Source organism: Scyliorhinus canicula, chromosome 6 (assembly GCF_902713615.1).
Source record: "Scyliorhinus canicula chromosome 6, sScyCan1.1, whole genome shotgun sequence".
NCBI lineage: Eukaryota > Metazoa > Chordata > Chondrichthyes > Carcharhiniformes > Scyliorhinidae > Scyliorhinus > Scyliorhinus canicula.
The window spans coordinates 60,821,254-60,847,569 of record NC_052151.1 but is presented as its reverse complement, the minus strand read 5'-3'; the positions used below and the strand labels follow the sequence as shown (position 1 = coordinate 60,847,569).

The 26,316-nt window shown below is 48.4% G+C and overlaps 1 protein-coding gene across 1 annotated transcript in view; it reads left to right on the top strand.

Moving 5' to 3' along the window:
• The window catches only part of rngtt (RNA guanylyltransferase and 5'-phosphatase), a 519,190-nt gene that overhangs the window by 70,190 nt on the left and 422,684 nt on the right, over positions 1–26,316 (top strand). Inside the window, exons 5-8 of the mRNA XM_038799337.1 lie at positions 7,711–7,786; positions 9,692–9,941; positions 10,661–10,770; positions 22,493–22,594. Coding sequence (XP_038655265.1) covers positions 7,711–7,786; positions 9,692–9,941; positions 10,661–10,770; positions 22,493–22,594 — 538 coding nt within the window. The remainder of the gene's footprint in view (positions 1–7,710; positions 7,787–9,691; positions 9,942–10,660; positions 10,771–22,492; positions 22,595–26,316) is intronic.

Genomic DNA, 26,316 nt, shown 5'->3' with positions numbered 1-26,316 from the left:
ATTCCATACTTCCTTATTTTCTGCAATAGCCTACCGTGGGGAACCTTATCAAACGCCTTACTGAAATCCATATACACCACATCAACAGCGTTACCCTGATCCACCTGTTTGGTCACCTTCTCAAAAAATTCAATAAGGTTTGTGAGGCATGACCTACCCTTCACAAAACCGTGTTGACTATCGCTAATCAACTTGTTCTTTTCAAGGTGATTATAAACCCTATCTCTTATAACCTTTTCCAACATTTTACCCGCAACCGAAGTAAGGCTCACAGGTCTATAATTACCAGGGTTGTCTCTACTCCCCTTCTTGAACAAGGGGACAACATTTGCTATCCTCCAGTCTTCCGGCACTATTCCTGTCGACAAAGACGACATAAAGATCAAGGACAAAGGCTCTGCAATCTCCTCCCTGGCTTCCCAGAGAATCCTAGGATAAATCCCATCTGGCCCAGGGGACATATGTATTTTGACATTTTCCAAAATTGCTAACACCTCCTCCTTTTGAACCTCAATTCCATCTAGCCTGGTCGACTGAACCTGAGTGTTCTCCTCGACAACATTGTCTTTCTCCAGTGTAAACACTGACGAAAAATATCCATTTAACACTTCCCTATCTCCTCTGATTCCACACACAACTTTCCACTACTATCCTTGATTGGCCCTAATCTTACTCTAGTCATTCTTTTGTTCCTGATATACCTATAGAAAGCCTTAGGGTTTTCCTTGATCCTATCCGCCAACGTCTTTTCGTGTCCTCTCCTCGCTCTTCTTAACTCTCCCTTTAGGTCCTTCCTGGCTAACTTGTAACTCTCAAGTGCCCTAACTGAGCCTTCATGTCTCATCCTAACATAAGCCTTCTTCTTCCTCTTGACAAGTGCTTCAACTTCCTTAGTAAACCACGGTTCCCTTGCTCGACAACTTCCTCCCTGCCTGACAGGTATATACTTATCAAGGACACGCAGTAGCTGCTCCTTGAAAAAGCTCCATATTTCGATTGTACTCATCCCCTGCAGTTTCCTTCCCCATCCTATACATCCTAAATCTTGCCGAATAGCATCATAATTGCCTTTCCCCCATTATGGAATACAATGTTGACAAATGTGAGGTTATCCATTTTGGTAGGAATAACAGCAAACGGGATTATTATTTAAACGATAAAATATTAAAGCATGCCGCTGTTCAGAGAGACTTGGGTGTGCTAGTGCATGAGTCACAGAAGGTTGGTTTACAAGTGCAACAGGTGATTAAGAAGGCAAATGGAATTTTGTCCTTCATTGCTAGAGGGACGGAGTTTAAGACTAGGGAGGTTATGTTGCAATTGTATAAGGTGTTAGTGCGGCCACACCTGGAGTATTGTGTTCAGTTTTGGTCTCCTTACTTGAGAAAGGACGTACTGGCGCTGGAGGGTGTGCAGAGGAGATTCACTAGGTTAATCTCAGAGCTGAAGGGGTTGGATTATGAGGAGAGGTTGAGTAGACTGGGACTGTACTCGTTGGAATTTAGAAGGATGAGGGGGGATCTTATAGAAACATTTAAAATTATGAAGGGAATAGATAGGATAGATGCGGGCAGGTTGTTTCCACTGGCGGGTGACAGCAGAACTAGGGGGCATAGCCTCAAAATAAGGGGAAGTAGATTTAGAACTGAGTTTAGGAGGAACTTCTTCACCCAAAGGGTTGTGAATCTATGGAATTCCTTGCCCAGTGAAGCAGTTGAGGCTCCTTCATTACATGTTTTTAAGGTAAAGATAGATAGTTTTTTGAAGAATAAAGGGATTAAGGGTTATGGTGTTCGGGCCGGAAAGTGGAGCTGAGTCCACAAAAGATCAGCCATGATCTCATTGAATGGCGGAGCAGGCTCGAGGGGCCAGATGGCCTACTCCTGCTCCTATTTCTTATGTTCTTATGTTCTTATGTTCTTATAATTCTTGCCTTGCGGTATATACCTATCCCTGCCCATTGCTAAAGTAAACATAACCGAGTTGTGATCACTATCACCAAAGTGCTCACCTACATCTAAATCTAACACCTGGCCGGGTTCATTACCCAGTACCAAATCCAATGTGGCCTCGCCCCTTGTTGGCCTGTCTACATACTGTGTCAGAAAACCCTCCTGCACACACTGCACAAAAACTGACCCATCTATAGTACTCGAACTATAGTATTTCCAGTCAATATTTGGAAAGTTAAAGTCCCCCATAACAACTACCCTGTTACTCTCGCTCCTGTCGAGAATCATCTTTGCAATCCTTTCCTCTACATCGCGAACTATTTGGAGGTCTATAGACAACTCCCAACAGGGTGACCTCTCCTCTACTGTTCCTCACCTCGGCCCATACTACCTCAGTCGACGAGTCCTCAAGCGTCCTTTCTACCGCCGTGATACTTTCCTTGATTAACAATGCCACACCCCCCCCCCTCTTTTACCATCTTCTCTGTTCTTACAGAAACATCTCCAACCACACATGACTTGCCAATTTGTATACTCAATGCCTCGGCCAATGAAGGCAAGCCTGCGGTATGCCTTCTTGACTATCGTTTCCACCTGTGTTGCCCCGTTCAGTGACCTGTGGATCTGTACACCTAGATCTCTCTTACTATCAATACTCTTTAACTTTTTTTTAAATTTAGCGTACCCAATTATTGTTTTCCAATTAAGGGGCAATTTAGCGTGGCCAGTCCACCTATCCTGCACATCTTTGAGTTGTGGGGGTGAAACCCACGCAAGCACGGGGAGAACGTGCAAACTCCACACGGACAGTGACCCAGGGCCGGGATTCGAACCCGGATCCTCAGCGCCGTAGGCAGCAATACTAACCACTGTGCCACCGTGCTGCCTGACTATCAATACTCTTGAGGGTTCTACCATTCACTGTATGTTCCCTACCTGCATTAGACCTTCCAAAATGCATTACCTCACATTTGTCCGGATTAAACTCCATCTGCCATCTCTCCGCCCAAGTCTCCAAACGATCTAAATCCTGCTGTATCCTCTGACAGTCGTCATCGCTATCCGCAATTCCACCAACCTTTGTGTCGTCTGCAAACTTCCTAATCAGACGTGTTACATTTTCCTCCAAATCATTTATATATACTACGAACAGCAAAGGTCCCAGGACTGATCTCCGTCCTCCTCTCTGCCCGTCCTCCTCTCTGCCCGTCCTCCTCTCTGCCCGTCCTCCTCTCTGCCCGTCCTCCTCTCTGCCCGTCCTCCTCTCTGCCCGTCCTCCTCTCTGCCCGTCCTCCTCTCTGCCCGTCCTCCTCTCTGCCCGTCCTCCTCTCTGCCCGTCCTCCTCTCTGCCCGTCCTCCTCTCTGCCCGTCCCCCTCTCTGCCCGCCTGCCTGTCTCTGTGCCCGCCCCTCTCTCTGCCCGCCCGCCTGCCTGCCTGTGTCTTTGTCCGCCTGCCTGCCTCTGCGTTGTACAGGAGTTTCAACCACAAGGTGAACCCTCCCCAGCCCAAACCGCTCTAGTACCTCTATTCGACTCTGTCGAAGGCCTTTTCTGCATCCAGGGAGACGCTGACCTCTGGTGTTCTCTCCCCGGAAAGGGTCATTATTACATTCATCAGCCGCCTGATGTTCGCAGTTCGCTGCCTACCCTTGCCAAAGCCCGTTTTATACACTGTGCAATAGACAAGGGTATGAGAATTGGGTACAATATACAAGAACCTTCCATTGGTATTGGCCCAGCCTTCTCTCCCCTGTGGTGCTGCTGATCGCCAGCCAAGCATGATTCTTCGGCGGGCAATTAGGAAAGCAAGGGTGTCGTTCCCCTTCCTCATGAATAGTTCTGGCTGGTTCGATACCCCGAAGACTGGCACTCTTGGCTATGGCTCCACTCTCACCCCCAAAACCGTGGACATTGCCTCAAATAAGTCTCTCCAGAACCCAACAAGTCTGAGGCATGCCCAGGACATGCGAGTGTGGTTGGCCGGGCCTCCCTGGCACCGTTCACATTTGTCTTCCACCTCTAGGAAGAACCTGCTCATTTGGGTTCTTGTCAGGTGTGCTGTGCACCACTTTCAGTTGCATGAGGCCCAGCCATGTGCAAGTGAGGTGGAATTGGCCCTATTGGATTGGATTGGATTGGATTTGTTTATTGTCACGTGTACCGAGGTACAGTGAAAAGTATTTTTCTGCAAGCAGCTCAACAGATCATTCAGTACATGGGAAGAAAAGGGAATTAAACAGAATTCAAGAAAATACATGAGAATACATAATAGGGCAACACAATATATACAATGTACTACATAAGCATTGGCATCGGATGAAGCAGACATGGGTGTAGTGTTAATGAGGTCAGTCCATAAGAGGGTCATTTAGGAGTCTGGTGACAGTGGGGAAGAAGCTGTTTTTGAGTCTTTTCGTGCGTGTTCTCAGACTTCTGAATCTCCAGCCCATCCCTAGTTCCTTCTCTCATTTTTCCGGTGTTTTGTCCACTGGGGAGGGTGCCCTTTCTAATAGTCGCACTGTCCCCCCCACAATCAATCTCCCCGAATAGGGTCATTATCACGTTTAGCAGTCGCCTGATGGTTGCTGTTGGGGGGCTTGGAGGTGTGCAGCCCCCATTAGAAGGCCTCAAAGGCTTTGTTGACCATTTTAAGATTTGGCTTCCGGTCCGCCTTCGCTCTCCTTCACCTGCGCTATTTCCCTTGCTATTTCTCAGCTGGTGAGCCAGCAGAAGGCTAGCCTTGGAGGATGTGCTTTTTAAAGGTGATGTGCTGGTTCTATTTCTGCTGTCGCAGGATCTCTGCTGTTCTTCCTTGGCCCGGTGGTCTTAGCCATAACAGGCTGGTGAGATGGAAGGCTAGCAACCAGGCATGTTGGAGATGGGAAATAAATGCTGGCCTTACCAGCAATGCCAAGATTCCATAAGTGAATAAAACAAATGCATGCCATGTAATCAATTACCAGTGCCCTAATTTTTTCTTTATCACATTGCCTTTTTTTCTCCCCCTCATGCCACCTCTTTTGAAGATGAGGAACAACATGGTCGAACCATGTTCTATTCATATCCAATCTCCATGCACACTTTCCAACTGGATAGTGATCAAAAGTATCTTGACTTGACTCGAAGACAAGTTGTTCCGACATTTTTCCAAAGTGCTGTAAACTATAAATGTTTTGTCACACTATGATTTTGTCACATTAAGATGGTCTGTTCCAAGGACTCGTGCATGATGACAATTCTTGCGTGGTTTAAGAACCCTTTTGCTGTCTCCTAAGCTCTACTTTGTTTTTGCCTCCTGGTTTTGTAATGAGGGAATATATCCATATGCAGGAAGATCTACGAGGCTGAATGAGTAGCAACCTGGCAAAAAAAAAAATGAAAACTCTATCAAAGGTCAGTAATTTCTCTCTCTTGTAGAGAGACTCTGTTGGAGACTGCCAAAGCATTACCAGACTAGGAAGAAGGAGGACCTTGCAAAGAAACAGAGATGCCTATCACTAAGATCACTAAGACAGATGATAATTTTTACGACGACTGTCTGACATGTTCCAGCTGTGTGATCGATAACATCAATAGAAATCTGTTGGAAAGACATCTAGGCTGTTTCCATAGAAACAACAGAATTGGCATTTGCCATTCCCTGAATGTGTTTATATTGGATATTTTAAAAAGGACATTTTATGAGTGATAACATATAATGTATATTCTCACAATTTATGAAATTGTGCTGCATCAGTTTCATAAACTGTTTGAATATATATTGATCTCCTGTGGTGTTAAACACACCAAGTCAAGGCAATGCACAATATTCAGTTCAAATATGGTTAAAGAACTATCAACCATCTTCTCTCTATTTCTCCATCCTTTCCCTCTCCCTCATTTTCTCCCTGCCTTTTTTTCCACATGTTCTCACGTTTGTGTGCGCTCTCTCACTCTCTCACTCACTCACTCACTCACTCACTCACTCACTCACTCACTCACTCACTCACTCACTCACTCACTCACTCACTCACTCACTCACTCACTCACTCACTCACTCACTCACTCACTCACTCACTCACTCACTCACTCACTCACTCACTCACTCACTCACTCACTCACTCACTCACTCACTCACTCACTCACTCACTCACTCACTCACTCACTCACTCACTCACTCACTCACTCACTCACTCACTCACTCACTCACTCACTCACTCACTCACTCACTCACTCACTCACTCACTCACTCACTCACTCACCCACCCACCCACCCACCCACCCACCCACTCACTCACTCACTCACTCACTCACTCACTCACTCACTCACTCACTCACTCACTCACTCACTCACTCACTCACTCACTCACTCACTCACTCACTCACTCACTCACCCTCTCACTCACCCTCTCACTCACCCTCTCACTCACTCACTCACGCTGCCTCTCACTCACTCACTCACTCACGCTGCCACTCACTCACTCACTCACGCTGCCTCTCACTCACGCTGCCTCTCACCTGTCTCTCATGTTACCTTTTTTCTCCCTTTTGCTGCCTTTTCTCCACGGTTTTCTGTCTGCCTGCCGTTCTGTCTTTTTCTCTGCCCTGCTTTCCATCTGCCCCGCTTTCCATCTGCCCCACTCTCCGCCTCCTGCTCTCTGTATCACTCTGTTCCCTTGCTCACTGGCTCCCTTGTTCTGCCTCCCAGCTCGTTTTCACCCTGTCAACTTGCTTCGTGCTCCCCCTCACCTGTCCCGCTCTCTGTGACAAAAAATTAAATTAAATATGTCAGCGAAGAATGATGTTTGATGAGTAACTATATCTGACTTGTGGTAGAATCTAGTGCATACCTGTTTTCCCAAAAACTTTTATTTCTGTTCAAAACTATTGTCTCTTTAGGTTTAGCATGGATTACATTTGAGATTGGCATGACGTGCAGGTTTTAATGAATGCTCAGTAAAGATAACTTCACTTGAATGTTTTCCTTTCAAGTGCAATGCTGAGTATCTGCATTGTGTAAACGGTCATGTATTAAATTGTTAGATTGCTCGATACACAATATTGCTACATTTTGATTATTCATTGGCTTCTTTACATTTTCTTTGCTCCCAATAGTGGTCTTCCCTTCAATATATTAGGAGAGCAGTGCAGAAGGGAATTGTCCTATTCTTAAGTGAAATTTCCCAGAATAATGCTGCCTGGTGGTTCCTTCTTGGTGTTAAGATTTTTTTCAGTTCTATTTATATTACCTGGTTTACAATAACAAGTTGTAATTTCACATATTTTGATTACTCACCAATTTCTTTACGTTTTCTTTGTTCCCACTAATGTTCTCCCCTCTCTGAAGTGTGGTTCTATGCGATTTGGTCATCTTCCAGCATCTCTAGTGGCCATTCCTCATGTACTTAACTTGATGACACTTTCTGTGAAGGCTATGTGACTGTGGGCATAATAAGTGAACTCCATGCTGACCTTGCTCAATGCTCCTCCTCGCATGATTTTCCAACAGATGATGCTGAGCAGCAGTTGGGAGTGCAATTCTTGGCTGATCTACCCCCTCTTCATTCATTGTGTGTCGACCATTGTAGCATGCATACTGAGATCAGCTAACTTGCCACTTATTTGGTCAACCAGCAGACTTTTCAGGGAGTCATATTTTACATTTTACTAGGGGAAAAGCCTAAATATTTTCCGTATACTGAAAATGCACATCTTTTTTGAATAAAGGTTACAGCAAAAGACTGGTTTTAAAGTTTTTATTGTAAATTTGTATTTTGCAGGAGTACACTGTACGCATGGCTTTAATCGAACTGGATTCCTTATTTGTGCTTATTTGGTGGAGAAGATGGATTGGAGGTAATTAATTTTCATAATCTAGAATTTACCCTCGAGTATATTGGTAGATCTGTGCAAAACAAAATATTTCTTTTCGTGAAATTTCTCAATAATGCTGGTGGCTCTTGCAAGTATATTGGTGTTAATTATTTTTGGTTTTATTTATATTTCCTGGTTTACAATAAGAAGTTGTAATTGTATGATATTGTAGTTAATAAAACAGATGGGCAAACATTTTCTTTATAATGTTCATCCACTTAAAGGGGAAGTGTATTCTACTGATTTGTTGCATAATCCTAAATGTTATACAGGGAATTAAACCACATGTGTGGACTGAATATCGATTGGTTACTTGTGGATTATTTCTGAAACTGGCACTTTCTTGACTCCCAAAATTACTTGATGAATGCACATGCATACTCAATGAAAGCTGCTTTTTGAACTGTCCACCCTCACGTGGAACATGCTGAAGCCTTCCTCCATGGTAAGTCTCCAGAATAAAGCCATTACATTCTCTCCAATTGAATCTTTTTTTTTCTTTAAATGAAAAACAAATTTATGAAATTCCTCAGATATGATTAAAATGAAATAGTCGAGGGCTCCATTGCTTATTAATAAATAAGCCACCAATGATGTGATTTTGATGAATTATGTGCCTGGCATCATTGGGAACTCTTCTCTCCCACACCCTTCCACTGCCCGCCCAAACAGTTCTACAAGTGTCACCCTACATATCTTCAATTTAACTGCACTTTTGTGTTCTTATCTGACTCCTTGTTACTATATTTTATCGTTTAGAACTGCTGGTTGGAAAGCATCTCATAGCTGATTCTGTTCAGAGTGAGTAGATCGCTAATCTATTGTCACTGGAACAGATTACTGATATATTTGGGCAAGCTGAACACAAAATGGTTGTTCTCTGACTGCTTCTGGCTTCCTAAAACATAGGATTTGGTAACAGCAGGGCACTGAGATATGCTGAAAAATGAAAAGGCCTGCTATTGTATGAGCAATTAGGATTATGTGGCAATTCAGTAAAAATATTTTTTGTTTTGTATTTCTGTTGTTCCACACTTTTTTGATTACAGTGGTAGCAAAAGCATGAAATTATATTAACTCATTATTGTTAAACCATATTGTTAAGACTTGCACGCAGGACTGATTTTGTAATCTCTTCTGTATAGAATAACATCAAATCTATCAAATGGCTGGTGCAAGGATAAAGCTTTCTATTCAAAAGTCAGATACATTAGAGTTTTTGTAATTTTCATGTATTTCGTATACATTAACATACATGTATATTTCATGTACATAAAAATACAAATAAAAGTAAAATATTACCATGGTTTTTTTTTGAGAAGGTTGTTTAACTGGCTCCACGTGTTGCATCACAAAGAAGTACTAGCTATATGGGTACAGTAGACCTCTGGTGATTTAAAGAGTCTGCAGTTAAGCACAAGAGAATAGATGGCAGCTAGTTTCAGGTGTTCAACCTGGAGATCGAAATTCTTCAAAGCACAGTTCCAGAATACTGGGAATACTTAGTAGGTCCAGCATCATTTGTGGAGAGTTACCATAATTTTAACTTGATCTGTCACCAATTATTGATTTAGGAACTACTGGATTATATTTTTGCTGGTATTGTTTTGGCTTTAAGATTGTGATACTTTATTCTTATTTGACAATCTTCAATGCACAATTCCACTATGCTGGGGATACTTAGTAGGTCTAGCATCATCTGTGGAGAGTTACCATAGTTTTGCTTTAATTTGATCTGTCTCCAATTATTGATTTAGGAACTACTGGATTAAATGGTTGCTGATATTGTTTTGGCTTTAAGATTTTGAAACCTGATTCTAGTTAGACTTATTTACAACCTACTTTCTGATATGATATCTGTGACTGTTGTACTTTTGTATTATCTAGCATTGAAGCAGCAGTTGCTACTTTTGCTCAGGCAAGGTCCCCTGGCATTTATAAAAGAGAATACCTGCAGGACCTTTTCAGTCGCTATGGTGAGGTAGATGATGCTCCTCCCCCACCAGAAAGACCAGATTGGTGCTATGAGGATGATGATGGAAATGTTGATGACGATGGATGTAGGATCAGTAAAGATTCAGAACCTGGCTCTTCAGGCTCCAATCCATGCAAAAGGAGAAAAGAACGAATTAAATTGGTAAGGACTTAGATTGCAAGGATATAGGATTATTGGTGGGGGGGAATATCAAGGCCAATCAAAATTAATTTTATCCAAAAATGCTGCAACAACATACTATTTTCATGTGCATTATAATATACATTTAGGAAAGATAATTTGTTGGAAATATTAGATGCTTTCTCCATAACTGTTTATAGAAATGAAATGAAAATCGCTTATTGTCCCAAGTAGGCTTCAATGAAGTTACTGTGAAAAGCCCCTAGTCGCCACATTCCGGCGCCTGTTCGGGGAGGCTGGTACGGGAATTGAACCGTGCTGCTGGCCTGCCTTGGTCTGCTTTTTTTTCTTCTATTTTTAAAAATAAATTTAGAGTACCCAATTATTTTTTCCAATTAAGGGGCAATTTAGCGTGACCCAGGGCCGGGGTTCGAACCCAGGTCCTCAGCGCCGTAGGCAGTAATGCTAACCACTGTGCCACCGTGCTGTCCGCCTTGGTCTGCTTTAAAAGCCAGCGATTTAGCCCAGTGGCCTACTAAATGGATCAATCAGCATAAAGTTTGATAAATGAGCGAAATCAGAATGAAAGAAAACATGGAATAATTAAAGATCCTTTAGCTCACCAAATTCTTTTATTAGTTTTTCATCTATTTCTAGTTTGCAACATAAACATTTGATTGCTCGAGTAGTCGGACCTTTACTAACATTAAGTTATAACCGTTGTTTAATTTTCTTAAAAGGGAGCAATTTTTCTGGAGGGCATGCAAGTCAAAGGTGTGACGCAATTGACAATCCAACCCAAATTAGCAGAGATCCAAAGGAAATGTCAACAATACTGCGGATGGGAGAGGTGAGTGACTTTCTTTTGCGAATAGCTCGCATGTTGTAGAATAAAAATGGAAAATACTGGAAATATTTGGTAGGCCTAGCATCATCTGTGGAGAGTTACCCTGTCCTGAAATAAAGTCACAGACCTGAAACTTCTGTTGTTTCTTTTTCCACAAATGTTGTCAGACCTGCTGAGTATTTCCAGCATTGTTAGTTTTAATTTCAGATCTTCAGCATCTGCATTATTTTGCTTTTGTATTTCATGTTGTTCAAAGTCTTTTATGAAGTAGTACTCTTGGGATTAGTAGGCTGTACCTCTGGCAATGATGGTGATTATTAGTTTTGGTTAATTCGTTCTTGGTTCTAATTGTTTGCAATTAACTTGTTGCTCTGCTGGTTTGAAGTTTTAGCAAAAGCATAATTAAAGTAAAAATCACTGGAGAGGAATTATTTCATGTACTCTCTCTGACATAGCAATGTTTTAGGCTGAAGTCTACTTGTGATGAAGCTCTTTGTGGGAAAAAAAAACCTTAGTGTTACTCATAAAATTGCATTATATTGCACTTGTTGGATCAAGAAATGTTGGAATGTATTAACCACCCTAACTTCTTTCCAGATTATCAGAGAAATTCCTATGTGCAAAATTCATGTCATCTCGGTCTGCTAAAGATGCTAAGAGAAATAAAAATAGTAAAGGCTGGCAATATTCAGCAGGCCAGTTATCAGTGGAGAGAAACAGTTAACTTTTCAAGTTGTGATGACTCTTCATCAGAGCTGAAGAAAGTTATAAATGTTATTGGTTTTGAACAAATGAAAGAGGGTTTGGAGGAACAAAAGGGGATGTCTGACATTGTGGAGACCAGGAGAGATTAAATGATAAAAAGGTTTTCAACGTACAAAAGCAAAGGAACTGGTAATGGCTACAATAAAGAAACAAATGATGTGTCTGAATGTGATGTCTGCACACTGCCATCCGAATGCAATTTGAAGGATAAAATAAACTAGATGAGACCATACCTGCCGTTCGCACCTAATCTGGTGCATAGAAGTAGAAGCAAAACAAAATTCTGTGGATGTTGGAAATCTGAAATTGCTGGAAATACTCCGCAGGTCTGACAGCAACTGCGGAGAGAGAAACAAAGTTAATGTTTTGAGTTGAATATGACTCTTCACAGTAACTTAATTTCAATGTTAATGCAAGCCCACTTGTGACACTAATAAAGGTTATTAATCAGAACTGAAGGAAGGTAGGACGGGCTCTATGCTTTTAGAAGGGGGGGGTCGGGAAAGGGGGAGGAAGAACAGAAGGTAATATTTGGGATGAGATAGGAGATTAAATGACAAAGATGTCATGGGATAAAAGTCAAAGGTTGTAGTAAATAAAGAAAACAGTTGTAGATGATGAACTCTGTCCCCCATTTTGATTATTTTGTTTTGCCATTTGCTGGTCTGTATTTTGTTTTTCATGGTTTGCTTTCAGACACAGCTGTTCATTATTTTGCCATTCACACACACTATTCACAATGCTTAGTTTCTTTACAACCTCTATTACAACTCCCTTTGCCGTTGTTCCATGGCATCTCTGTCAATTAATCACTTCCCACCTTTCACCCTTGCTGTTTGTCTTCCCCAAACCTCTTTCAACATCATAAAGCCCATCACATTTCTACTGTCCTTCTGTTCTGAAGTTGGTCTGCTCTTGCTCTTAACGAGGAGCTTATGCCGGCCATGAGGTAGGCTACAAAAACCACACTGGCCCCCATGAGGCGATAGAAAGAGCGGAGCAGGGATTGGAGACCCAGGAAGCGAAGTTGCGGGACCTGGAGAAAGCCGCCACCGATCAGGGTGAGTGGATTGCCTCGCTCGAAGCTGAGGGTGGCAAGGTTGGTAACAACCCAGAAAGCACTCAAGGGGAAAGTTGATGATCAGGAGAACAGGTCCCGTTGACAAAACCGGAGGGCAGGAACCTGACAGAATGGGATGATTGGGAAATTGGTCGAAGAGGACGGCTTCACCAAACCCCCAGACGTAGACTGGGCCCATAGGTTGCCCTGGCATGAGGGCGAAGGACCGACTGAGGGGAAGGAAGAGCTGGATAGGTTAGGCTTATCAGGCGTGCTTTGACACAAACGTGGGGGGGGGGGGGCATATTGTTTAGCAAGAGGTTAGCCTATACATCGACAACATGGTGACAGACCCAAGGGACATATATGATGGTTAGCAGTGTTCTGGAAGGGACACTGTGGTGCTTCCAACTGGGACAATGATGACTTCATTTAAAAAAAAAACAACAGTGGTGGAGATCCTCGACCTTGACTCCCACCAGCAGATCATGAGTGAGACTTCAGCTGTTTTCAGGACCCAATGATGGACAAGTCCAGCCTCCAGATCAGTGACAAATTTGGGAATGGCAAAGGAATTGAACACCTTTTATGGAGCAGATTTGTGGGTTGTGAGGCTGGACACTGCCCTCCTTGCCGGCAAGGCGTTCTGTTAGAAAATATCACAAGCTATCAACGGGTATGTAACCTGCTACCAAAATGGGAGGCACTGAAGGCAATGATGAGAGTAAATAATAGCATACAGAACTCTCGAGGAAAGAGCGGCAAGGCGATGGTTGATCAACTCCATGTTGGAAGTGGATCAGCGGTACTCCATGTCCCCAACTGTGGAGCTGCTGGTGGAGAGGAAAATACTTTTAAAAAAAAACAAGAGAATAACTAAGGAAAAGGTAGGACTCATCAGACATGTACATGGTAACTTGTGGATTGATTTAGAAGATGTGGACAGGATTATCAATGAGTACTTGTCTCTTTCTTCACGAAGGAGAGGGTTGATTCAGACTTTCTCATTAAAGAGGAGTGTGAAATGTCCCTCACGGCTGCCTGCTTTCTCAGAAAGTGAGACAGTAGGTGGCTGGCCTTGCCTCCATGCTCACAAAAAGGTCCCCATGCCTGGTGGAGCTGGTTCCCTGTTTTCCCAGTTGAGAGCAGGTCAAATTCCATTTGTGACCGATTCCTCGTCTGTTGCCATGGCCTGGGTAGAATCTACTTCCTTGGTAAATATGGATGCAAAGTATTCATTTAATACCTCATCCATGCCCTCAGCCTCCACTTTTCAGTCCCCCCGACACACAATTATTAATTATTCTGGTACTGGATTGCCCATTGTCCTTTTCCATCTACATCCTAAACCTTGCAATACAATGATCGCTGTCTCCAAAATATTGCCCCACTGATCTACTTGGCCTACCTCATTTCCAAGAACCAGGTCCAACAATGCATCCTTTCTTGCTGTACAAAAATTTCCTAAGAACAATCTGGGAACATTTGGCCCTCTCTGCCCTTTGGGAGCAGCAAGGTAGCACAGTGGTTAGCACAGTTGCTTCACAGCTCCAGGGTCCCAGGTTCGATTCCCAGCTTGTCTGTGCGGAGTCTGCACGTTCTCCCTGTGTCTGCGTGGGTTTCTTCCGGGTGCTCCGGTTTCCTCCCACAGTCCAAAGATGTGCAGGTTAGGTGGATTGGGCATGCAAAAATTTTCCTTGGTGACTAAAAAGGCTGGGTGAGGTTACTGGGTTACGGGGATAGGTTGGAGGTGTGGGCTTAAGTGGAGTGCTCTTTCCAAGGGTCAGTGCAGACTCGATGGGCCGAATGGACTCCTTCTGCACTGTAAATTCTATGATTCTTTACACTACCACTGTCTCGGTCTACATTCGGATAATTAAAGTCTCCCATTATAATTACTCTATAATGTTTTCTGTAATTTCCCTGCAGATTTGTTCTTATACATCCTCTCACTAGTTAGCGGTCTATGACTATACTGAGCAATGTAATTACTTCTTTTCTTGTTCCTTGGCTCGAGCCAAATTGATTCTGTCCTTGGAACCTCTGGGGCATCCTCTTTCCCCTTCACTGCAATGGTCTCTTTAATCAATTCCTCCACCCCATTTCCTTTCTTTCCTGATTGATTTTTATCGTCACATGTACCGAAGTACAGTGAAAAGTATTTTTCTGCGACCCAAGGAGAGTACACAGTACGTACATAGTAGATAAAAGAATAATCGACAGAGTACATTGACAAATGGTGCATCAACAAATAGTGATTGATTACAGTGCAGAACAAGGGCCAAACAAGAGCAGCATTGGACGTCGTGAATAGTGTTCTGACAGGGAACAGATCAGTCCAAGGGAGAGTCATTGAGGAGTCTTGTAGCTGTGAGGAAGAAGCTTTTCCTATGTCTGGACGTGCAGATCTTAGACTTCTGTATCTTCTACCTCATCGAAGCCTGGATGTGAGGGGTCTCTAACAATACTGTCTGCCTTCCTGAGGCAGTGGGAGGTGTAGACAGAATCAATGTGCGGGTGTTAAGCTTATGTGATGCGTCGGGCTGAGTTCACCACACTCTGCAGTTTCTTGCGATCTTGGGCAGAGCAGTTGCCATACCAGGCTGTAATGCAGCCGGATAGGATGCTCTCTATGGCACATCTGTAGAAGTTTGTGAGAATCGATGCAGACATGCCTAATTTCTTTAGCTTCCGTAAGAAGTAGAGACGTTGTTAGGCTTTCTTGACTTGCATCCCGTACCAGCCTCCCTGAACAGTTGCCGGAATGTGGCGACTAGGGGCTTTCGCAGGAACTTTATTTGAAGCCTACTTGTGACAATAAGCGATTTTCATTTCATATCATTTCAACCTGAGTGGACCAGGACAGACTATTGGTGATGGTGACCCCCAGGAACTTAAAGCTATCGACCATTTCAACTTCAGAGCCATTGATGCTGACGGGAGTGTATGTCGTGCTACGCTTCCAGAAGTCGATGATCAGTTCCTTGGTCTTTCTAACATTTAGAGACCAGGTTGCTTTCGGTACACCATGCAACCAAGTGATTTATCTCCCTTCTGTAGCCTGATTCGTCTTTGTTTGAGATACGACCCACCATAGTCGTATCATCTGCAAACTTATAGATTGAATTGGAGTTGCATCTTGCCGCACAGTCGTGTGTGTGTATGGGGAGTACAGTAGAGGGCTGAGCACACATCCTTGCGGGGCTCCGGTGTTGAGGACTATTGTGGTGGAGGTGCTGTTACCTATCCTGACAGATTGTGGTCTGTTGGTGAGGAAGTCAAGGATGTGGATCAGTTGCCGCGATAGGCGAACTGCAATGGATCAAGACCATCTTGGAGCAGGGCCGGCTCAAGGTACCGGCAACTCGGGCAGTTGCCCGGGGCGCCATGTGCTAGGGGGCGCCATCAAGGAGTGCGTGACCGGTGTCAGAGACCCGGCGCCGCGTAAAAGACTCAGGTCCCGCGCATGCGCAGTTGGGCCGGTGCCAACCAGCGCATGCGCGGTGGCCGCCCTCCCCCAGCGCATGCGCGTGCGTCCGCCCCGCACAAACATGGCGGATGGATCCAGGCTCGCCGTTGGAAGAAAGGAGGCCTGCCGACAGAGAGACCGGCCCGCCGATCGGTGGGTCCCGATCATGTACCAGGTCACTCAGGACCCCCCCGAAGGGCGCCGAAGTTCAGCTTGCCCGGGGCGCCAGCAACCCTAGGGCCGGCGCTGTCTGGGAGGCTGGCGTTGATCCGTCTCATGACTAGCCGCTCGAAGCATTTCATGATAACAGACGTCAGGGCCACCGGTTGGTAGTCATTGAGGCAGGCTACCTTGGTCGTCTTTGGTACTGGTATTACGGTGGTCTTCTTGAAGCAGGTGGGGACCTTGGAGTGGAGAAGTAAGGTGTTGAAGATATCTGTGAATACACTTGCCAGCTGGTCAGCACAGGCTCACAGTGCTCGCCCAGGGATTCCGTCGGGGCCCGTCGCTTTCCGTGGGTTTACTTTCAAGAGGGCAGCTCTTACCTCCCAGGCTGTAATAGTGGGTATGGGTATGTTCAGGGCTGTTGGGGTGGGTGGCACTGATGTATTGCCTGACTGTTCAAAGCGGGCATAGAACTTGTTCAGTTCATTGGGAGGGATGCTCCAGCCCCAGAGATTCTGCCTGGCCTTGCTTTGTAGCCTGTGATCTCATGTAAGCCCTGCCATAGACGTTGTGCGTTTGTGTCGTTGGCCTGGGACTCTAGTTTGATCCGGTATTGTCTTTTGGCATCCCTTGTGGCTTTCCGTACGTCGTACCTGGATTTCCTATATAGATCAGGGTCGCCAGACTTGAACGCCTCTGCCTGGAACTTCAGCAGGGAATGAACCCTTCGGTTGAGCCAGGGTTTCCGATTGGGGAACACCCGTATTGTCTTCTTTGGTGCACAGTCCTCGACACACTCACTGATGAAGTCTGTGAAGGTGGTTGCGTACTCGTCCAGGTTAGCTGCCGCGGGCTTGAATATGGACCAGCCAACAGACTCTAAGCAATCGAGGAGAGTATCCTCTGATGCCTCGGACCAGCACTGCACGGTTTTCTTAACTGGTTCAGCACGCTTGAGTTGCTGCTTGTAAGCTAGAAGTAGGAATACCGAATCGTGGTTGGATTTGCCAAAGTGTGGTCGAGGAATGGAGCGGTAGGCACCTTTGATGCTCGTATAGCAGTGGCCCAGGATGTTGCAGCTGTTGTGGTGGGGCTGGAGGTATGTTGATGGAGTTTGGTAGAACCTTCCTGAGGTTGGCCTGGTTGAATTCTCCAGCCACGATTGTCAGCGCTTAAGTTTCTTTGTTGTTGGTGATGGAGTGAGGTTCATCAAGTGCTTTCTTCACTTCCGCCTGGGGTGGGATGTAGACTGCTGTGATGAGTACACAGATGAATTCACGTGGGAGGTAGAAAAGGCGACTTGACTTCACGGTCAGGCATTCTCGGACTGGGGAGCAGTGGCACGCTAGGGACACCACATCTGAGAACCAGGAAGTGTTGATGGGGAGGCAAACATCCCTGCCCTCCGACTTGCCTGAGGCCATAGTGCGGTCCAACCGGTGGATTGAGAAGCGTTCGGGTTGGATGGCGCAGTTTGGTGTGGCCGGAGTAAGCCATGTTTTGGTGAAACAGAGCATACAGCAGTTCCTCACTTCTCTCTGGGAGGTAAGTGTGGCGTTGAGGTCATGCAGCTTGTTTTCAGTCACTTGGAGTATGCTGGGGAGAGGGGTCTCGAAGCTGCATAATTTAAGTCTTCTCTTCAGACCGCCGCATTTTCCCCGCTTCATGGGTCGGCGGCTACTCTTGGATGGGAGGGTTGGATTTCCGTAAGGTGGGTGGTTACGTTCGGAGGGGTCGTGGATGATGGTGACGGTGACAAGGTCACTGGAGGGGATTGTACATGGGTTGGTCTGGTCATGTGGGGTGCCGAGGTCGGGTTCACCTTCTGGTGTGATCTTCGCTTCGTTGGTGAGGCCTCGTGCCCCTGCAGTCCAGTCACGCTGAGATTGACCTTTTTGGTGCTGGATGGTGGAAAGGCTAAAAACCATGTTGTAAGTCGGGTCACGTGGTCGGAGACCAGAGGGAGCAGTCACGTGGTCGGACTCTGGTGTGGGCCTAGTCAGGCCTACATTGGTGAAAGGATGCAGCAGTTCACCATCAGCAAGTAAATCATGATATTTTGGTGGGTCCTTGTGCCGCCGCTGGGCGGGTAGGCCCGGGTCTTTGGGCCGTTGCTGGGCGGGTAGGCCCTGGTCCTTGGGCAGTCGCTGGGCGGGTAGGCCCCGGCCCTTGGGCAGTCGCTGGGCGGGTAGGCCCCGGCCCTTGGGCAGTCGCTGGGCGGGTAGGCCCCGGCCCTTGGGCAGTCGCTGGGCGGGTATGCCCCGGCCCTTGGGCAGTCGCTGGGCGGGTAGGCCCCGGCCCTTGGGCAGTCGCTGGGCGGGTAGGCCCCGGCCCTTGGGCAGACGCTGGGCGGGTAGGCCCTGGGCAGTCGCTGGGCGGGTAGAACCAGTCCTTGGGCAGTCGCTGGGCCGGTAGGCCTCGGTCCTTGGGCCATCGCTGGGCGAGTAGGCCCGGGTCCTTGGGCCATCGCTGGGCGAGTAGGCCCGGGTCCTTGGGCCGTCGCTGGGCGGGAAGGCCCCGGCCCTTGGGCAGCCGCTAGGCGGGTAGGCCCCGGCCCTTGGGCAGTCGCTGGGTGGGTAGGCCCCGGCCCTTGGGCAGTCGCTGGGCGGGTAGGCCCCGGCCCTTGGGCAGTCGCTGGGCGGGTAGGCCCCGGCCCTTGGGCAGTCGCTGGGCGGGTAGGCCCCGGCCCTTGGGCAGTCGCTGGGCGGGTAGGCCCCGGCCCTTGGGCAGTCGCTGGGCGGGTAGGCCCCGGCCCTTGGGCATTCGCTGGGCGGGTAGGCCCCGGCCCTTGGGCCGTCGCTGGGCGGGTAGGCCCCGGTCCTTGGGCCGTCGCTGGGCGGGTAGGCCCCGGTCCTTGGGCCGTCGCTGGGAGGGTGGGTCCTTGGGCCGGGTCCTTGGCATGTTGCGGGGCGGATGGTCGCAGGGCAGGTGGGCCTTGGTCCTCAGGCCGTTGCGGGGCCTCGGTCCTCGGGCTGCTGCAGGCGGGTGGTCTCTGCGTGGGTAGGCCCCGGTCCTTGGGCATACGCTGGGTGGGTAGGCCCCGGTCCTTGGGCCGTCGCTGGGCGGGTAGGCCCCAGTCCTTGGGCCGTCGCTGGGCGGGTAGGCCCCGGTCCTTGAGCCGTCGCTGGGTGGGTAGGCTCCGGTCCTTGAACCGTCGCTGGGCGGGTAGACCTCGGTCCTCCGGCTGTTGCGAGGGGGTTACGTCTTGGTCTTCGGGGCGTCGCTGGCCAGGAAGGCCCTGGTCCTGGGGCCGTCGTGGGGGGTGTAGGTCTCGGTCCTTGGCATGTTGCTGGGTGGGTGGCCGCAGGGCGGGTAGGCCTCGGTCCTCAGGCCGTTGAGGGGCGGGTTGTCCTCGGGCCGTTGCGGGACGGGTAGGACTCAATCCTCGGGCCATTGCGGGGCAGATAGGCCTCGGTCCTCGGGCCATTGCGGGGCAGGTTGGGCAGATAGGCCCTGGTCCTCAGGCGGTTGCTGGGCGGGTAGGTCTTGGTCCTCAGGTGGTTGCTGGGCGGGTAGACCCCGGTCCTCAGGTGGTTGCTGGGCGGGTAGGTCTTGGTCCTCAGGTGGTTGCTGGGCGGGTAGGTCTTGGTCCTCAGGTGGTTGCTGGGCGGGTAGGTCTCGGTCCTCAGGTTGGCCCCCGGTCCTCAGGCAGTTGCTGGAGAGGTAGGTCTCGGTCTTCGGGGCGTAGCTGACCGGGTGGTTGTTGCCCGGGTAGGCCTCATCATCGGGCGGTTGTTGGCAGGTAGGTCACGGGTTTCCTGGTTGGGAGCGTAGGTCCGGTGGTGGCGGCGGCACATGTGGCATACTGATGGAGTGGTGTCTGTTCGGGTCATAAGGTCCGGTCCTCGAGGTTCGGATTATCCTCAAACCTGTAAGAAAACATAAAGGAGGATTATTAGTAATTATATATGAAGTGGCGAAGAGTTGTAGTAGGTCAGAATTGTGATAAACGATAAAAGAAAAGGATCTGATTGAGAGAGCTCGCAGAGTCACTCTGCTCCGGTGCCATCTTGGAATTTCCTTTTCTATGTTTTCTGAACACCTTGTACCCAGGAATGTTTAATACCCAGTCCTGCCCTTCCTTGAGCCAGGTCTTCCTTTTCGTCACAACATCGGATTTCCACAGGGCAATCTACGCCTGTAACTCCCCAGCCTTATTTACCATGCTCTGTGCATTCACATACAGTATCCCTTATTTAGACTTCATTATTTTTTCTCTTACTCCGAATCCACCTAATAACTTCCTTTCCGCAATACTAATGCTTTCTATCCCTCCCAGTATTTTGTGAACCCTGGCAATCTTCTCTCTTGGTTCCCCTGATGAGTTAGTTTAAAGCCCTCTCAGCAGCACGGCAAAATGTGCCAGAATGAAACCAGTCTAATCTCTGTTGAGGCCAAACCCATCCAGCTTGTATAGGTGCCGTCTTCCCCTGTCTCAGTGTCCTAGGGATCTAAAGTATGTCCTCCTTCGACATTTTCCCTGCCATGTATTCATCTGCCTTATCCTCCTATTTATTTATTCACTTGCATGTGGCACTGGAAGTAATCCGGAGTTTAGCATATTTGAAGTCCTGTTTGCTAATTTCCTATCTAACTCCCTAAATTCTGATTGCAGGACCACATCCATTTCCCACCTAAGTCATTGGCACTGATGTGGACTATGGCCTCAGGCTGTTCATCCTCCACCAGAAGGATGCCCATCGGTTGCTGCATGACATCCTTGATCCCTGGCACCAGAGAGGCAAAATATCACCCTGCTTTTTATGGGTGCGAATGGCTGTTTTGGTTTGGTCTTGTTTCTTTATTTCTTCACCTGATTTTTGGGTGGCTGCTATGCAATCATTCGCACCTTATTTGGACATATTTTCTATTTCTTTACTATACCCATTCCCACTTCCTTTGCTTTTTGTATCATGAAAATGTTGGCATTTAATAGCTACTGCCTTCCACTTTGTCACAAACCCTGGGCGAGATTCTCCGACCCCCCGGGGGGTCGGAGAATCGTCGGGGGCCGGCGCCAATCCCCCCCCTGCCGTGAATCGGCAGCACCGGAGATTCGGTGGGGCGGGAATCGCTCCGCGCCAGTCGGCGCGCTCCCCCGACGATTCTCCGGCCCGTGATGGGCCGATGTCCCGCCGCTGTTATGCCTCTCCCGCTGGCGTGGATCAAACCCCCTACCTTACGGTGGCGCGGGCGGGCTCCGGGGTCCTGGGGGGGGGGGGGGGGGGGGGGGGGCGATCTGGCCCTGGGGGATACCCCCACGGTGGCCTGGCCCGCGATCAGGGCCCACCGATCGGCGGGTGGGCCTGTGCCGTGGGGGCACTCTTTTCCTTCCGCCTTCGCCATAGTCTTCACCATGGCGGAGGCGGAAGTGACTCCCTCCCCTGCGCATGCGCAGGGTTGACGTCAGCAGCCCCTGACGCTCCAGCGTATGTGCAGACGTGCACCGGCCGGCGAAGTCCCTTTGACTCTGGCTGGCGTGGCGCCAAAGGCCTTCCACGCCAGCTGGTGGAGCGCCAACCATTCCGGTGCGGGCCTAGCCCCTCAATATTAGGGCTTGGCCCCTAAAGGTGCGGAAGTCTCCGTACCTTTGAGGCGGCCCGACGTCGGAGTGGTTCACGCCACTCCATCACGCCGGGACCCCCCACACTGCCGGGTAGAGGAGAATCCCGGCCCTTGCCTTTTGTTCATCCAAGATCTCGCCTCTCTTTTTTCAAAATCTATTACATTTCCAACTGCCCTCCATCAAGAATGGTCATCACATCTGAAAATTTAATGTTTTTTTCTGCCCACTAGACTCGGTCTGACCTGTTGAGTATTTCCAGCATTTTCTGGTTTTAATTCAAAATTTCAGCATTGTATTATTGTACAATGCCTATAGAGTTTGTCTAGTTATTGAGCTTGATAAGATTTTTATTCACTATCTGTCTGATTGACTTGAAAGCGGAAACAGTCAGAAAGTTATATGCTCTTTGCAACTTGCTGCCTATCTGATAGTTTGTCTTCCCCTATTCTGTCATGAAGAAAAATTGTTTTGAAATGATGGCAAATTTGTATTTGAGCTGCTTTTCTGGCCTGCAACATACGTCAGCCAGGGAGGGAAACATAATCCCGAAGTGTATCTGCCATCCTGAGGTTGACTTTTAAAAAAAAAGAATGGCAGGGAGGGTAGAAAGAGTGTCACTCCCTCAGCCCCTGATTTCCCAGGTCAAACTGGAAGATGCATTTTCTGTGACTGCGCAGTAATAGAAATTCTGTTAATCCAGGGCAGGATTTCCTGGAGCCCAGCCTGTTTCCATGGACAAACAAAACATTAAATTTGTTGAACAAAAGCCATATAAAGTCAGCTGGAAGGCAGATGGGGCCCGGTGAGTATTTGTTTTCTTTGAGACTTTAAAATGATTCAGATTTAAAATGGTAACATTTTTACTGTTTGGTTGCAGATTCTATGTCATTGTAATAATTTTCAGGAACCATTAAATTAAGGACCACATCTTGAATGATCAATAATTTAACTACTGAATAAAAAAGTCTTGTGAACAGTGCATGTCATATTTTAAATTTATTGATGGCAAGAAAATAATTTATTTTGCTTCAAACCATTTAATTTGACTAATATTACATACAAGTAAGTAGGAAAAGCTACCAATCAGAATTTGGTAATCAAACCAAAACCAGCTAATCTTTTGGATCAAAAGTAGTCACTAAATGCTCTAATGTTCTTTCATCCTGTTCTTTCATCAATTAACTGGCTATGAGCATTCAAATGCATGAGGCTGTGGGTACCTACAGCTACAGCAAAGGCTGTGGGTACTGATAATATTCCAGCAATAGTACTGAAGACTTGAGCTCCAGAACTTGCCAAACCCCTAGCAAAGTTGTTCCAGTACAGCTACAACACTGGGATCTATCCGGCAATGTGGAAAATTGCCCAGGTGTGTCCTGTACACAAGAAACAGGACAAATCCAACCCAGTCAATTACCGCCCTATCAGTCTACTCTCCATCATCAGCAAAGTGTTGGAAGGAGTCATCAACAGAACTATCAAGCAGCACTTACTCGGCAATAACCTGCTCACAGGCGCTCAGTTTGGGTTCCGCCAGGGTCACTCAGCTCCTAACCTCAGAACAGCCTTGGTTCAAACATGGGCAAAAGTGCTGAATACCACAGGTGAGGTGAGAGTGACTGCCCTTGACATCAAGGTGGCATTTATGGCATCCTTGGCATCAAGGAGTCCTAGCTAAACTGGAGTCGATGGGAATCGGGGAAAACTCTCCACTGGTTGGAGTCATACCTGACACAAAGGAGGATGGTTGTAGTGGTTGGAGGTCAATCATCTCCGTTCCAGGACATCACTGCAAGAGTTCTCAAGGTAGTATCTTTTTTTAAATTTAGAGTACCCAATTATTTTTTTCCAATTACCATGCAGATGAACTGCAGTAACTCACCAAGGTTCTTTAGTCAGCATCTTCCAATCCCACAACCACGACCATCTCGAATACAAAATCAGCAGATACCTGGGAACCCCACCACCTGGAGTCTCCAAGTCACTCACCACCCTGACTTGGAAATATATCGCCGTTCCTTCACTGTCGCTGGGACAAAATCCTGGAACTCCATCCCGAACAGCACAATGCGTCTACCTACTCCTAAAGGACTGCAGCAGTTCAAGAAGACAACTCGCCACGACTTGAGGAGAAATTGGATGCCCAAGAGGAGAAACTGGAAGCCCAGGAGGCGACCATTAAGGAGCTGGAGAAAGCAGCGACTGACATGAGCGACCGCGTCATGGCCCTGGAGAGGGAGGTGATGAGACTGGGCACAGCACGGGAGCCTGAAGGGCAGAGTAGACGACCAGGAAAACCGCTCGAGAAGGCAAAATGTCAGGATAGTGGGCCTGCCAGAGGGCATCGAAGGTAGAAACCCCACAGCATACATGGCCGAGATGCTGGGCAACTTAGTGGGGAGGAAAACCTTCCCCAACCCACCAGAAATGGACAGAGCACATCGGTCGCTGCGCTCGAAGCCCAAGGCAGGAGACCACCCGAGAGCAGTCATAGCTAAACTGCACCTGTACCAGGATAGGGAAACAATCCTGTGCTGGGCCAGGAAGAATAGAGCCTGCAAATGGGAAGGACACTCCATTCGAATTTATGAGGATATTGGGGCAGATATAGCCAGGAGACGGGCAGAGTTCAATAGAGCGAAAGCAGCTCCTCACAGGAGCAATGTGCGTTTTGGTATGCTGTACCCAGCGAAACTCTGGGCCACATACCAAGACACAGAATACTTCTTTACAGCCCCCGCTGAGGCAAACAAGTTTGTCGAGGAACACAGGCTCGAAAACCACCAGCGAGGGTAGGGATGAGGGGCCCCTGGCAAGGGGCAACGACACGCCGACGGGGTGGGGGGGAGGGGTGAGGCAATGCCAGGTCCCCCCGCCCCCGCCATGGCAAGAGCACCCTGAACAAAGAGCAAACCACTGCCCGAGGGACCGCTCCAGGTGGGAGGCCAGGCTCCAGCACGAGGGAACGAGAGAATGGAGAAGGAAGAGCAAGTGAGAGGGATGCAGGGTAGGATGGGGGAAGAGCGGGCAGAAAACTGCAGAGGCCAGGCAGGGGACAGTAACCCCCGAGAGGGGGGCCACCGTACTAGCAGGAAAGCTGGCGCCGGGGGCACGCAAAAAAGCACGGCCGCAGCGCGCCCCCAACAGGGGCGAAGGCGTCAGGCAGGGGATGGGGGGGGAACACCCATCAGAGTCGGGAGAGCAAACGGGGACAGGAACAGGGGAAAGAGGGACAAAGGAGGGGTATACGGGGGAGGAGGGAAAAGGGAGAGACCGGGGGCGGGGGGGTACACAGGGAGCGAGAGACTGGGGAGGGGGGATGCAGGGAAGGAGGGACAAAAGAGGCTAGAAAAGGAACAGGGCTACCAAATGCCACAACCAAGGGCTCGAAACAAGGAACCGCTGCAAGCACCCACCCAGTACGGTCTCTGGGCGAAGGGTGACCCCAGAGTGCAGGGGACTACCCGCGTGGCGGACACACAGTGGGCGGCCATTGCGGGTGCCCCCGGGACAAAGGGAAACCCCGGAGTGCAGGGACCCGACCGCATGGGGAGAGCAGCGACAGTGGGCATCCTGGACGGCCCCCTAACAAAGGGAAACCCCGGAGGGCAGGGGCGCGTCCACCAGATAGTATGGTTAATCGCACAGGAGCGAGGGGGCAGAAGCCCCCCACCAGGATAGTCACCTGGAACGTAAGAGGACTCAACGGCCCAGTGAAGAGATCCAGAGTCCTCACCCACCTAAGAAATATGAGGGCCGACATAGTCTTCCTCCAAGAGACACACCTGAGAGAGCAGGACCAACTGCGGGTAAGAAAGGGCTGGGTGGGACAAACCTACCATTCCTGCTATGGGACAAGGGCCAGGGGGGTGGCGATATTGATCGGCAAGAGGACGATGCTTAGGGCGACAAAGACGGTTATGGACCCGGGGGGACGGTACGTCATGGTCAGCGGGGCCCTGGATGGGGCACTGGTGGTACTAGTCAACGTGTACGCACCCAACTGGGATGACACGAGCTTCATCAAGAAGACCATGGCAGAAATCCCAGACATAGCGACGCATCGACTAATCATGGGGGGGGGGGGGGGGGGGGGGGGGGACGACTTCAACTGTGTACAGCATCCAAATACAGACAGATCAAACCCCAAAATGGGGAAAACCTCAAGCATGGCAAGGGAACTCAGTCACTTTATGGAGCAGATGGGAGCGGTAGACCTCTGGAGGTTCACCCACCCGGGGGAGAAGGAATTCTCCTTCTTCTCCCCAGTACACAACGTATACACCAGAATTGACTTCTTTGTGGTGGGGAAAACGGTGCTTCCAGGGATAGACAAAGTGGAATACTCCGCAATTGTGATATCAGACCACGCTCCACATTACATGGACGTGCGGCTAGAGACGGCAGTGCCCAACGCCCCACATGGAGGTTGGACGGTGCCTTACTAGCTGACAAGGCCTTCAGCGAAAGGATAGCGCGGGCCATAGCAGAGTACACGGAGAACAACCAGAACGGGGAGGTCTC